We start from the raw sequence: 12,569 nt of genomic DNA on the forward strand, positions 1-12,569 counted from the left end.
TAGAAACCAATTTCAGACATCATTCTTTAATTCTACGTAGAAATCATGACAAAATTATCAGAGAAAATATTGTTTATTTCACAACAAAAGTAGACATGCTTTACTTGTAACATTTCAATGTCCAAATATAGACACTTTTTTACAACATAGCCGTACTAGCGCAAAATAAAAACGCGAACAGGCTTAATTTATGATTTGGTAAGCTTCCTCACTCTATAGACGTCAGAGTGATAGGGATAGTACACATTGTTAGAACAACAATTTCAAATGCTACTCAAGTGAAGTTGAAGACAGCAAAGGGTACCCTTGATCTGAGCCATGCACATATACATATAAAACCCAGTTTCAGATAGAAGCATATACTAGGATATTGTCTCTGTGTGTCCCAGACAGATCAGCAGGAGGTGAAACAGTAACAAGCATAGTCAGAAATTGGATGAAGGATGAGTTTTCTCATTATTCACATTTCTTTGAATATATATGATTATTTAATTTGTTTATTTAGATGAAAAATGCTGTATGGCGGGTCAGAGGTCATGATCTAATTCAAAGGGAATCTGTTTCTTCCCTAAAGCAGGCTTTCTGCGAGGGGTCAGTCTCAGATAAACACCTCATTTAGTCACTGTGCTGTTTGATTGCCTCAATGAGCCTAAAGCCAATGCATAGGGACACATATCTCATGGTATTGCACTTAGATACACGGATATGAATCATCGTCCTTCCCGTCATCGTCTCACAGTAATGACATAAATGATGGATAAGCTCCTCTCTCTCTCCTGTGAATAAGACAATCTTTTCTACCTGCTTGTATTTGTCTCCTCAGACATCCTACTGTATATCTCTCTATTTACTTTAGCCCTGACGTTCCTGCTCACAGTGTCTCCTTAAGGTGCCCAATGAAGAATTAGAAATATCAAATGCAGAGAGCCAATTTCCCAATGTCACAACTTGCATCAGAGTTCCTGTTCCTTTCATAGAACTGCTTGTCTCATCCCAAAGATCAGCCATAGTCGTATAATACCGTAGTGAAGAGGCTTTGTCCAATAAAGTCATAAAAATGAATTCTTCTTGCCCCCCCTCACCTCCTCTTACTTAAACTCTCGAGTCGTTTGTGCACCCCTGTAATTAAGCTGCTGCACTAATGGTAATGATTCACTGATGTTGAAGACGACCGTGTTCCATCTCTGTGTGCTTCCTCCTCTCAGAGACACCTATTTATCTCTCCTTTCTCACCTGCTTTCCTCCTCTCATCCTTATCATCACTGCTCTCTCTTTCCTTTGTCTGCTCTGTGGGGAGGGATCATGTTGTATAATGAAGCCTCCTTTGAGCACGCAGCCCCTTGCTATCCAGGAAGTTGATACATTGATCCAGTCAGTGGCAGGCTGTTCTGGAGGCTGAGATGAGGTACAGGAAGTTAGAGAGAAAAGAATGAGTAAGAGGTATGTTTTTGTTTCTGTAGGGGAACCAAGGTGGTAATGGTAATGGTTTACTTTATTTTGAACAGGCATACAAGTTACATTGGAATACAGTATTCCCTCGTTTATCGCGGGGGATGGGTTCCCAAAATAGGCCGCAAAAAGTGAAATCCGCAAAGTTGCCAACTTTATTTGTTTACAGTTACTATATATGTTTTAAGGCTATAAAACCCCTCACTATACACTTGATACACTTTTTTTCTTAGACAGGCATGGACATTTTCTCACATTTCTCTCTTGTTTAAACACTCTCAGCAAAGTTCAAACCAAACCAAAGTAATGATCAACCTACGAGGTTGGACAAAATAAATTATTAAGTGACTCACATGTATTTCACTCCAGTGACCGTACTGTGGCTTTTTTGTATCCTTGACGGATACAGCGAGTCCGTGAAAGGTGAACCGTGATATTATAGCAAGGGAATACTGAATACTGTACATCACATAGTACAAGTCACAGTTCTACATGTACAAAAAGGAAGAGGAAGAAGCAAAGCTTATTTAACCGTGCCCCCCCTCCATTTCACATCAATTACAATACATTTGTTCACTTCCTGTATTCCAAATGTACTCTTTGCCAATTTTAAATACATAGGAAAATGATAAGGCAGTATAACAATGTGGTAAATTACGATTACAAATGATAAACAATTATAAATTAGATAACAGTCATAATAAGTAATAATAAATATAGAATAATGATAACTGATGAAAGGGCTAATAGTTGACAGAAACATAGTTGGATGATGAGTGACTACAGACAATGTACTCACAAGAAATGTAGCATTGTATGTACACAGTGGTTCACGACACTTCTTCCTTGCACTTTGTAAACATCAACTGCTTGTACTGTTTCTTGAAATGCCTCATTTTAGTGCATTGTTTGAGTTCTTTACTCAATCCGTTCCATAGCTTGACTCCACATACTGATATGCTGAAGGTCTTTAGCGTCCTCGCGTATAAATGTTTTAAGTTAAATTTTTCCCACCGGAAATAATGTAAATCCAATTAATTCGTTCCAGCCACCCAAAAATATGAACAAAAAATAAATTGTATAGCGAGTAATGATTGTTTTACATACAGAATGCAAAATAATTATAATTGATAAATGAACATTTAACACCTACACTACCTTTTGAAGAGTCCTTTACCTATTGAAGAATCTTGTTGGCTAAGACAGTGAAGAGAGGATCCACACCAACAACAATTCTCAACGTCCCCGTTTGTGATCTTTGTTTTGTTAACATCTTTACCCCTTTTTTTAACATTTTCTTGCTTAATTTTTTCTTTCTTCACCAGGATTATACTTATTTTTAATGGGGAAACCGAACTAGTTTGTGTAACCTTCTCATTTGAGTTTACCAGCTGAATGAGCCTTACAGGCTACCGTAGTGTCATGTTAACTACATATCACTAGACTTGGTGTTAGGTATGTGATCCAAGATGGCTAAATAAACAAGCAATGCTGGGAGTAGGCTGTCGACATCCTTATTAATACCACAAGATTCAACCTGCCAAAGGGTGAAATACAACAGTTTGTTACGAGCAATATTCTATGATAACTGAGAAAGTGTACGAGAACCGAGGATGTTGGCAAGAATGTCACAATGAAAACCAAACCATATGAAAACTGGGGCGTTTATAAACCGCGGTTTATATTTCCTCTGTCAAACACATCCGCCGCACCCCATGGCAGCAGTGTTTCTAATACTGTGTTTACTTGGCACTGCATGGTTGGTGTAGAGTCCACTTCAGGGTGAAGAAAAATACGGAGACAGAGATGTGAAAATCAATAGCCATCAACATACAACACTTGATCACAATGGCTACTGCACCCTGAGAGCATAAGGAGGCCAGAGAGAGAATGGAGGCAGGGATGGGGAGGCTGTTAAATTGAGCCCCTCAAAGGACAGAGAAAGGGCCAAGTTTGAAGAGGGTGGCACGTAAGAGAAAAGATCTTTTGGCTGCAAAAAAGAATGAACGACGCATTGGAGCCATAAAAAGACTGTGAGAATAAGATTGTGTTCACATTTTTGGTAGGTTAAAACAGACTAGAGTCAGTTTGCTCTGCTATTATGGTTTGTTTGGTCAAACGGGGGGCCGAGACGTCTGAGAGATGGGTCTCAGTCTGCCTGCCAGCAGACTCTAGTCCTGAGTGAGGCAAGTTTAACACCAACTGCACCAACCACACTGGATATGATGTGAGCGTAACCAGGCAATACAGAGAAACACCCAACAGAAAGTTAAAGATGAAAGAGTTAAAATCATAAAAAAATAAGCGTAAATACAGTTAGTACACACCGTTTTCTGATTTTCGACAAAGGGGTTTGCAGAAGTCATCAGAAAAGCTGTCTACTTGCAGCACATCTCCGGGACCTTCACGTCTTTCTAGGGGTGTCACAAGACACCCAACTCACGAGACAAGACGATGCACAAGATTTTAACATTCATTTGAAGAAAAGCACAATAAAAAATACAGCTGGACAAACAAACCTTTTTATTTAACCGCATCACAAAACAATGCTGGTGCGTTTTGAAATGTTTATTTTCCCACAAATTGACGCTAAACTATATTATCGTCAACATTTTTTGAGACCAAATAAACTACTAATTTTATGATAATATATCCATCCATCCATCTCTTTTCTATGCTGCTTGTCCTCACTAGGGTCACAGGGGTATCCTATCCCGGCTGACTTTGGGCGAGAGGCAGGGTACACCCTGGACTGGTTGTATGATTATACATAATAATAAATATATCATAATAATGCAATATTTCCTTGAATAAGTCATATTTCACTCTGCCTTGGCAAGCGTCTTTTTCCCTCCTAACTTTGACTATGTTACCTTGCATTGCTCTTCACAAAGCTTCACTCTTTGGCTGTATGTGTATGCTAGCGGCCCTGACTCCCCCCACAGAGACAAAGCGACTGTATGACTGACAAGAGGTTTCACTCTGTTCACCGTTGTTCTATGAAGTGTCTAGGTGCTGAACCAATGCACAGCGTGAACTCTCTTCCAGCCTTTTTGGAGGCGAGAGATGAGGAATACACGCACGCACATGGTAATATATGGAGGCCAACAAAACTATCAAGTTCATTTTCGTTTATCGTGTCATTACTTAATGTATTTATTGAGTGAGTTATTTATTGAGTGAGTGACAGCCATTTTGCCATTAAGTTGAGTTTGCTGCTCTTGTTTTGGCATGGTGCTGTGGACAGTACCTGATTTATCTTTGCAATAAAGAGATTGTTGATCAACCACCTCCTCGTCATCCGAACAACGTCGTGGTCGGAACGGTCGAGTGTTGAGAGTAGTGTAGTTGCTAGGGATGTAAATCGCTTTGTGATAGAGGATTAAATTCAAATGTAGATACACAGGTTATGATACGATTTAAAAACTATATACAGTATTTTAAAAACAGAACAATTCGATGCAGTGTACAAACGATTTGATTTGATTGGATGCGTTTCTACGGTTTATTGATGTAGACCAGGGGTCACCAACGTTTTTCCTTGTGAGAGCTACTTTTACAAAATGAAAATGGCCAAGAGCTACTCATTTTTGTAACATTTATTTTCAGAGCTTATTTTAAACTCAAACAAAGCGAATATGCTTGTTTTACCAGAACATTAACAAAATGCTGGTGTCCACAACTCACATTTTGTATTTCAGAATGCATTTCTTTCTCCTGTTCTTTCATTATTAACTGAAAACCTGAATGAAAAGCAGGCTTGCGGGCACCTCATGTGGTCGTGGGGGGCTACCTGGTGACCGCGGGCACCACGTTGGTGACCCCTGATGTAGACATTAATCTTACTTTATAAAATAAAGATGCCAATTATATGAAAGTGGCATTCTTATAATATTTGCAAACACCTCATATCCCAAGCATGCTGTAAGGCACTGACAAAAATAAAGTCAACAGAATAACATATGAAATGAATATGTTTGTTTAGACACAGAACAAAAAAAGACTTGCTGAATGAACATCTTTTTGTTTGATGGCATCAATATTTTGGCCGCACGGTGGCCGAGTGTTAGCATGTCGGCCACACAGTCAGGAGATCTGGAAGATCTGTGTTCAAATCAAATAGAAAATGGCTGGATGGTGTTGAAAATGACTAGCTGTGACTAGCGGTGACTAGCTGGCTCGCCTGATACTATTTACATCCATTCTAGTCTTCAGTCATGACAAGCTAAGGAGCATGCGAAGCAATCTTTTTGCCGGCAGGATTGCCTTGTTTTAAAAGACACTCGGTACCCGTGCGATACAATCGATTCATCACAGCTGATTCTTATCAATACAGGAAGCTCCTAGCGGCCCAGCTGGATCGTTAGCTCGTCAAACCGGATATCCGGTCACATCGGTTTATCGTTCACAACGCTAGTAGCTGCGCGTGAGCCACACATACTCTATTCTTCCACCGTAACTAGTTCTTCAGTGAGTCTCGTGTTACGGACCAAAATTAAGTTTTTAATTCATTTATGGGAGTGCGTGCATAACCTCAAAATGCCGCAACACGGAACGCCGTAAACTGAGAACCACCGGTATATATAACAGTACAGAATGTCTTGCTTTGAGTGAGACCATTTCTCAATGTCACAGCTTGCATCAGAGTTACTGGTCATTTCATAAGACCCCCGTTACACTACCGCTGAACATCAGCCATAGTCTTATAACAGTAATGAAGACACCCTGTCCAATAAAGTTATAATGAAGACAGTATAACCACCTCCTTTTGCTTTACCTCTTGAGTTGTGTGTGCCCTACTGTCACTGTAATGATTAGAAGAGGTTTATTTCTTCTGAAAATCTTGGTCAAACGTGTCCTTTTCTCAACTCACCTGCTTTCCACACACCACTTGAGTGCTCCTCACCATGTTTCTCCTACAGCTACAGTACATCCACTCATGGGCAGATTGCTGTCTGAGTCAGTGTGGATCATTGCCAACCTGAGCGTTTATCTTGACAGCCCGCCACCCGCCTCTCTGTCGCCATTAACCTACCCCCCCTCTCTTCATCATCTACTCTAGGTTTATTCATCAACTCTCCCTCCCCGACACCCGCATTCCTGTTTCTTCACTGTATTTTTGTAAGACACGTGCCATCTTTATTGTCATTTGAAGTAATTGATATGGACAAGGGGCAGAATTAAATTAGATCTGTTTCTTCCTACTCCTTGTCGTAGTTGAATTGTATAACTGTAACCATGTGATGTTCCTTAAAGTGGACCTATACACAAATTTTCAGGCCTTTGTATTGAGTTGTGGACTCCAATAGAGCAGCTACACACGATAACCCGCACAGAAAGCTTTCTAGATCTTTCAGACTCTGCAACTCTTCCTGCAGTGTTTCCTGCCTCTCTCCCAAACGGTCTGTGTAATTTACTCCACCCCCGGCCCTCCTCCAGGTATGCCTCCCGCCGAGCCCACTTCGCTGTGATTGGTCACACTCCCAAGCGCTGCCGAGGACTTCTGGACAGCTGCCGAACCCCTTTTGTCCGATCACTTCCACAAAATAAACACAGTTAGGACACTGATAAATTGTTGCTTACAGCTTGTTCTCCTGACTCTTCAACACGACCAAGTAATGTGGGAAAGGCGTCGGACTTTGGCAACAGTTTGGTGGATAGTCCGGCTTCTTATTGGCCCATTGGTTCACAAAACAGTCCCGTGTGAAATGCCGTTGACAGATGAGCATATTTTTCTCTTGCTGGCCGGGAATCAACAACTCCAACCACTTCTGCCTGATGCTTGCCTCTTTAGGCACACCCGAACAAACATTACCTAACACCGTGAACAGAGCGAAGCAGAGTGGGGGACACATTCCTCTACTCGCTAGTCCCCACAAAGTTTAGTCATAGTTATTGTGCTTCAGTCAATTGGGGTTTGCTAAACTTGAAGGTGTCACTAAAATTTTGATAATAATTTACAAGTTACATTTCTTTTCCCGTTTGTCAGGACGGCTCATGCTCAGGGTAAAGCAGAAGCAGCAGTGGGAGCCGCTCAGAAAGCTCAAGAGGAGAGTCGCATGGCCAGACTCACCGCCAAGCAGTTCTCGCCTTCATTCCAGCACCCAGGAAATGGTAGGTGCACACACACTCTCACACTGATACTACTTGTGCAGCCCTGTATGTACTAACTAAATAGCTAATTCAATAATCAATTGGGGCTAGACCCCCTTTGTTTCCCTAAATAGTTTTGGACAATTTTTCCAACTTTGTGGGAATAGTTGGGCAAAGGCCCTTTTCACCATGACTGTCCCCAGTGCATACCGGAGACGTGCACACACATACACAAACACATATAGACTGCAAGACAGTTAGTGATTGTTCATTTCCTGTCTGTTCTGCTCGTGACGGCTGTCTGAGAGGGGGGAAAAAGCAGCATGCGCACATCTCTGTCAACAAGTTTCAGTGGAGAATATATGCAGAATGCAAATGTACACATTATCATATCACCTGCTCTATATCTGCTCACAGAGAAGGTGAAGGGCAAGAAGATATGTTCCAGTGTCTCAGGAGGGATGTACGTACTGTATTATTCAGATTATATTATTATATTCAGATCAATGTGATATTTCTGGGACTAACTGAAAAAGTTCTACTGTATCGTATTGTATTGTATTACAGTAATCCCTCGTTTATTGCGGTTAATTGGTTTCAGACCCGACCGTGATAAGTGAATTTCCCCAAAGTACACTGATTCCTTGTTTATAAATGGAATATTTTCATAGAGCAAAACTTGTTCTAAATACAGGTTTTAACATTATTTGGACATAAAATAACACCCATATTGTCACCTTTACACTCATATTACCCAATATAGTAGACATAATTAGAGAAAATAAGCCATTTACGACCTAAATAAAACTACGTACTTGTGTGTGTTGCAGTAAATGTGCTCCGGACGTGTGGACAGGAAGTGACATCAGGGGTTCAGAGTTGAGTTTTAGCTGGATTACAGCCACAACAGTAGCTTGTGTTATTATTATGATGATGATGATTATTATGATTATGTTATTATTATTGTGCCTGTTGTGAGATCATTCAAACCATCATTAGTCTCGTGCTTGTATGTTTCACCTAATATCCAGTGCAGAAGACTGCATATCACATGCATATCACATACTGCATGTTTTTGGGATATGCGTGGAAGCACAAGTACTCTGAGAAAACCTACGCACACAAGGGAAAAACATTCCACATAGAGATGTTTCAATGTAGATTTGACTGTGAGGCTGTCATGCCAACCACTAGGCCTCTGTGTAGCCAGACATGTGAGGTCCATTTTTAACACTTTAATATTTAAAAACAATAACAAAGTAGCAGCAATGCTCTGCTTATTCCCGGCGTCATCTCTCTTTTGCAGGCATGGAGGTGCAACGTCCAAAATGTCAAGTGTCCAGCGAGGTGGAGGGTGAGGGCTTGTCGAGTAGCGCTGGAACCGCAGACAGCCCCGATCTCTATGTGAAAAGCACGGGCTCAGATGACCCCTCCAATGCCACTCCAGATCTAAGTCCTCCTTCTTCCTCACCTCCACACACCCCTCCTCCCCCAATCAGACCATCCCAGCGCAGCAAAAGTGCTCGCTTCCACAGGCAGAGTGCGGTTGACCACGGAGACAGGGGAAAAGAGGGAGGAGAAAGGGGGGAGAAGGCTGGAGCTGGAGGGCAGACAGAAATCCAGGTGTTGATTGAGAGAGGTAGTAGAGAGGGTGAAGGTGGAGGAAAGGTGGAATACATGAGGGCAAAAAGCTGGAGTGAGGAAAAGCGGAAAGGGATGTTGCACAAAGCAGGAGGAGTGGTCAGCGGACAAGGAATTAGCAGGACCAATGGACACAAACACAGCTCCTCCAATCACAAGTCTCGGGGCCATGGCTCATCTAATCATAGACAAGCCAGAGGAGACAGATGGACAGAGACATCCTCTTCTGTTTCTTGGACGTCTGGGCAGAGGGGGGCGCACGGCAGGGGAGGACGGCTCCTCGAGCAGGATGAAGAAAAAATTAGCAACTATGAAATGGAGATGAAGCCTTTACAGCCCAGAGACTCCACTAGCAAGCCCCATGGGCATGGGGAGGAAAAGCACGGGCACAATCATTCTCATGGAGAGGGGTGCTCACACACCTTGCCACGACAGAGACATAAGAACCGAGAAGGAAGAGACGGGAAAGAAGGCAGGGAGGGGAAAGACCACCTGGAGAGTGTACGACTGGGGGAGAAGATGGATTCTCGGCCTATACGACGGGACCTAACCCTCTCCCCTCCTCTGAAGTCCTCCCCCATCGCACCAGAGCAGCAGGATTACAGACTCACACAGCGCAAAGGCCACTCAGTAAGACCATCATCAACATCAACAAACACAAACAGATGACAAATACAAACGACACCACAATTACTATGTAGTGCCCCTCATTTTAAAAACACTCAGTGGTTGATAATTGATTGATTAGATTGAGATTGAATTGATCTTTTCCAAAGTCAAACTGTTGCCAACATAAACCATGATTAATCTTGCAGGAAATATTAACCCTGTTGAGTTAGATTTAACGGTTTTACTTACTTTTGTGTTTCTATGTTTATGTTTCCTTTTGTTAGTACAACCTCACATGTGTAACTGTACAGTTATTTTTTTATTCTGACATGGTGTATTCGCACACTGTGTCTAAAATCTTAACTTGGCAAAATTTTGATTTATTTTTTTAACTGTAAAAATGTCGAACATTCTTATAATTTAGAATCCAAATATAAAATATATAATTCAAAAACTCATGTACAAATTTAGCAAACAAAGATAAGTGTGGTGAAATACTAATAATAGGTATTCAGGTGAGGCCTCAGGCAGTTACAGCTTATTACCAACGTACACAACAAATAACGAGTTCCATTTCAAAAAGTGTTTTATGAATATAACATCACTTACGTGTCAGGCATGTGTAGGAATTTCAAAGCAATGTTTACTCACCCTTCAAACGGCCTCTAATGCTTTGGTTAATTGATGAGGAGTTTTGTTCCGCCAATAGGAAGTTGGTGTCACGTTCCATTGCCTGCTTACTTTTGCTTTCAAAGCGAGTGCCTTCCTGCACCGAAAGCGCATACAAATGAGGAACGACGTGACGACGCAAATATTAGCGATCATAAGTCAGGTTTTACTGGACCGATTTTCACCATTTAAAGACTTGTATGCAATATACCGTCTGCACTTTTGACGTCTTGTGAAACAACGCGTCTGTGTGGCTACGTCATCATCATGCTGCGCCACCTGTCATGCGGACGGCTTTTTGGATACCAGGTTGTGGACTCCTGAGAATTAAATAACATTTTAACATTCGTAACTGATACAAGTGTAAAAAGAAGTTAATCACTTAATCGCGACTAGATAACTTAATTAAGTTTTCATGATGCATGATGGATGTGGGTGGACAGAAGATCCCTGCTTTTCACAGGGGTTACCCCAGAGAATGACGAAAAACCGCGAGTAATCAATGCGCCCTTAAAAATGTCTGTTTTTGACTCCCGCTCCCCCCAACCTTTCTGCTAGTTTGACGTTCTCCTTCTATTTCAGATCAACATTTGCAATAAAAGTGACTCATGTAAGCTCCAGAAACCTCCCTTTCTCTCTTCAATGGCCATTGTTCACTCGCGACACAGTCCAGGGTTAAGCCCTCAATATGCCTCACACTTATTAAACACATTTAAAGTATAAAATGTAAAGATACTCACCACGAATGAATGATAATATAAGATGATTGATAAACAGATGGAATTGGAGTCAATCTGGTTGTCAGGCTAGCGCTAGCCAAACAAACTTTTGCGTCTCAGAACACGACTATGGGGCTTTTAAAGATCACAAAAAAAGTGCGTAATCTCAATACATCAGTGAAGTATAAATACATAAACATGTATACATTGTGGGATTTTCAAACAGTGGTACATGTATGCTGTACAATGTAGAAATTATAACTGACGTGAATGAGACGTGTTTTCTGTGGAAAAAGCAGATTATTTTCATAGAACTTTTGACCAAAAATCTTTGAATTTGCAGGGTTGTGAATTCTGAATGGTGACTGTATGAGGTTATGCATCACAAATATTATATAAACATTAACATATAAACATTAGCACTGAATAACATGATCAAATCTTAACTTTATGCATTCCCACATAGTATCAGCATTTGGGACCAAATACGAGGTGAAAGAAAAAAGGGGAAAAATACAGTACAGTAGTCTATCCACGCAGTATGGGAGAAAGTTAGATGGTGCGTTCAAGGACCATTGAATAAAGTGGGACCAGTCGCCGCTCTCAACAAACATCTTTAAACATGCAAAAACGTGAGATTTCTAATTATATGTTTTTTTTTTAATGAACTAATGCCCCATATTTCCAAAATTGATATCCATTTACATAAAATTTGATGTTGTTATTTACAAATTGTTTTATTTATATAAGTGGGGTTGGGGACCCTTGCCTTACAGCATGCTTGGGGATATGATGTGCTCTTTTACACATTTGAAAATACTGTAAGAATGCCACTTTCATAGAATTGGCTTCTTTCTTTTATAATCGAATCGTGTACCACAAACAGTGGCGGAGCTACGGGGCCACTGGGGTGGCTGGAGAGTGACCGCAGTGGCCACCCTCATGGCTGGGGGCCACTTTTGACAAGCGCGTCTCTGTGGCGCAGAACATTAGCTCAGCCTAACCGCCATTTCCGCTTGGACGCATTTCACTGCAGCGCACAACTTTTCGTGGGAGTCTAGAGCAGAAGAGAGCTGCCTATCATGCGGAGGAGCTGTCAATAAAACCGCGTCTTGCATGAACTGCAAGCGGTAGGTAAGTTTTCCATGATTTTGGTCGGTTCCGGTCAACTTTTCCACTATGTTGACTTTGACTTAAATTCTGAAACATAATTCAGCACATAAATCAGTTAATATTGGAAGCTCTCTGTAGCAGCATGAGTGGGCATGTAAACCATGGAGTCTACAGTTAAAACGTATTGCTACCCCTATGTGAGTAATGGTCTCACCTTGGCCACCCCAATGAAAAATGTCTGACCACCAATAGTTTTACATCCCTATACACAATGTT

The 12,569-nt window shown here is 41.3% G+C and overlaps 1 protein-coding gene across 4 annotated transcripts in view; it reads left to right on the forward strand.

The window, feature by feature from the left end:
• Positions 1–12,569, forward strand: part of jph3b (junctophilin 3b) — a 53,592-nt gene that overhangs the window by 29,697 nt on the left and 11,326 nt on the right. The window contains exons 2-4 of one of the 4 annotated variants that reach the window (XM_054775912.1): positions 7,439–7,563; positions 7,960–8,005; positions 8,849–8,948. In XM_054775912.1, coding sequence (XP_054631887.1) covers positions 7,439–7,563; positions 7,960–7,968 — 134 coding nt within the window. In that variant the 3' untranslated portion in view covers positions 7,969–8,005; positions 8,849–8,948. Of the gene's footprint in view, positions 1–7,438; positions 7,564–7,959; positions 8,006–8,848; positions 9,814–12,569 lie in introns of those variants that run through there. The other 3 variants (XM_054775910.1, XM_054775911.1, XM_054775909.1) reach the window with 3 other exon arrangements.

The sequence above is a fragment of the Dunckerocampus dactyliophorus genome, chromosome 5, assembly GCF_027744805.1.
Source record: "Dunckerocampus dactyliophorus isolate RoL2022-P2 chromosome 5, RoL_Ddac_1.1, whole genome shotgun sequence".
In the NCBI taxonomy this organism is placed as follows: domain Eukaryota; kingdom Metazoa; phylum Chordata; class Actinopteri; order Syngnathiformes; family Syngnathidae; genus Dunckerocampus; species Dunckerocampus dactyliophorus.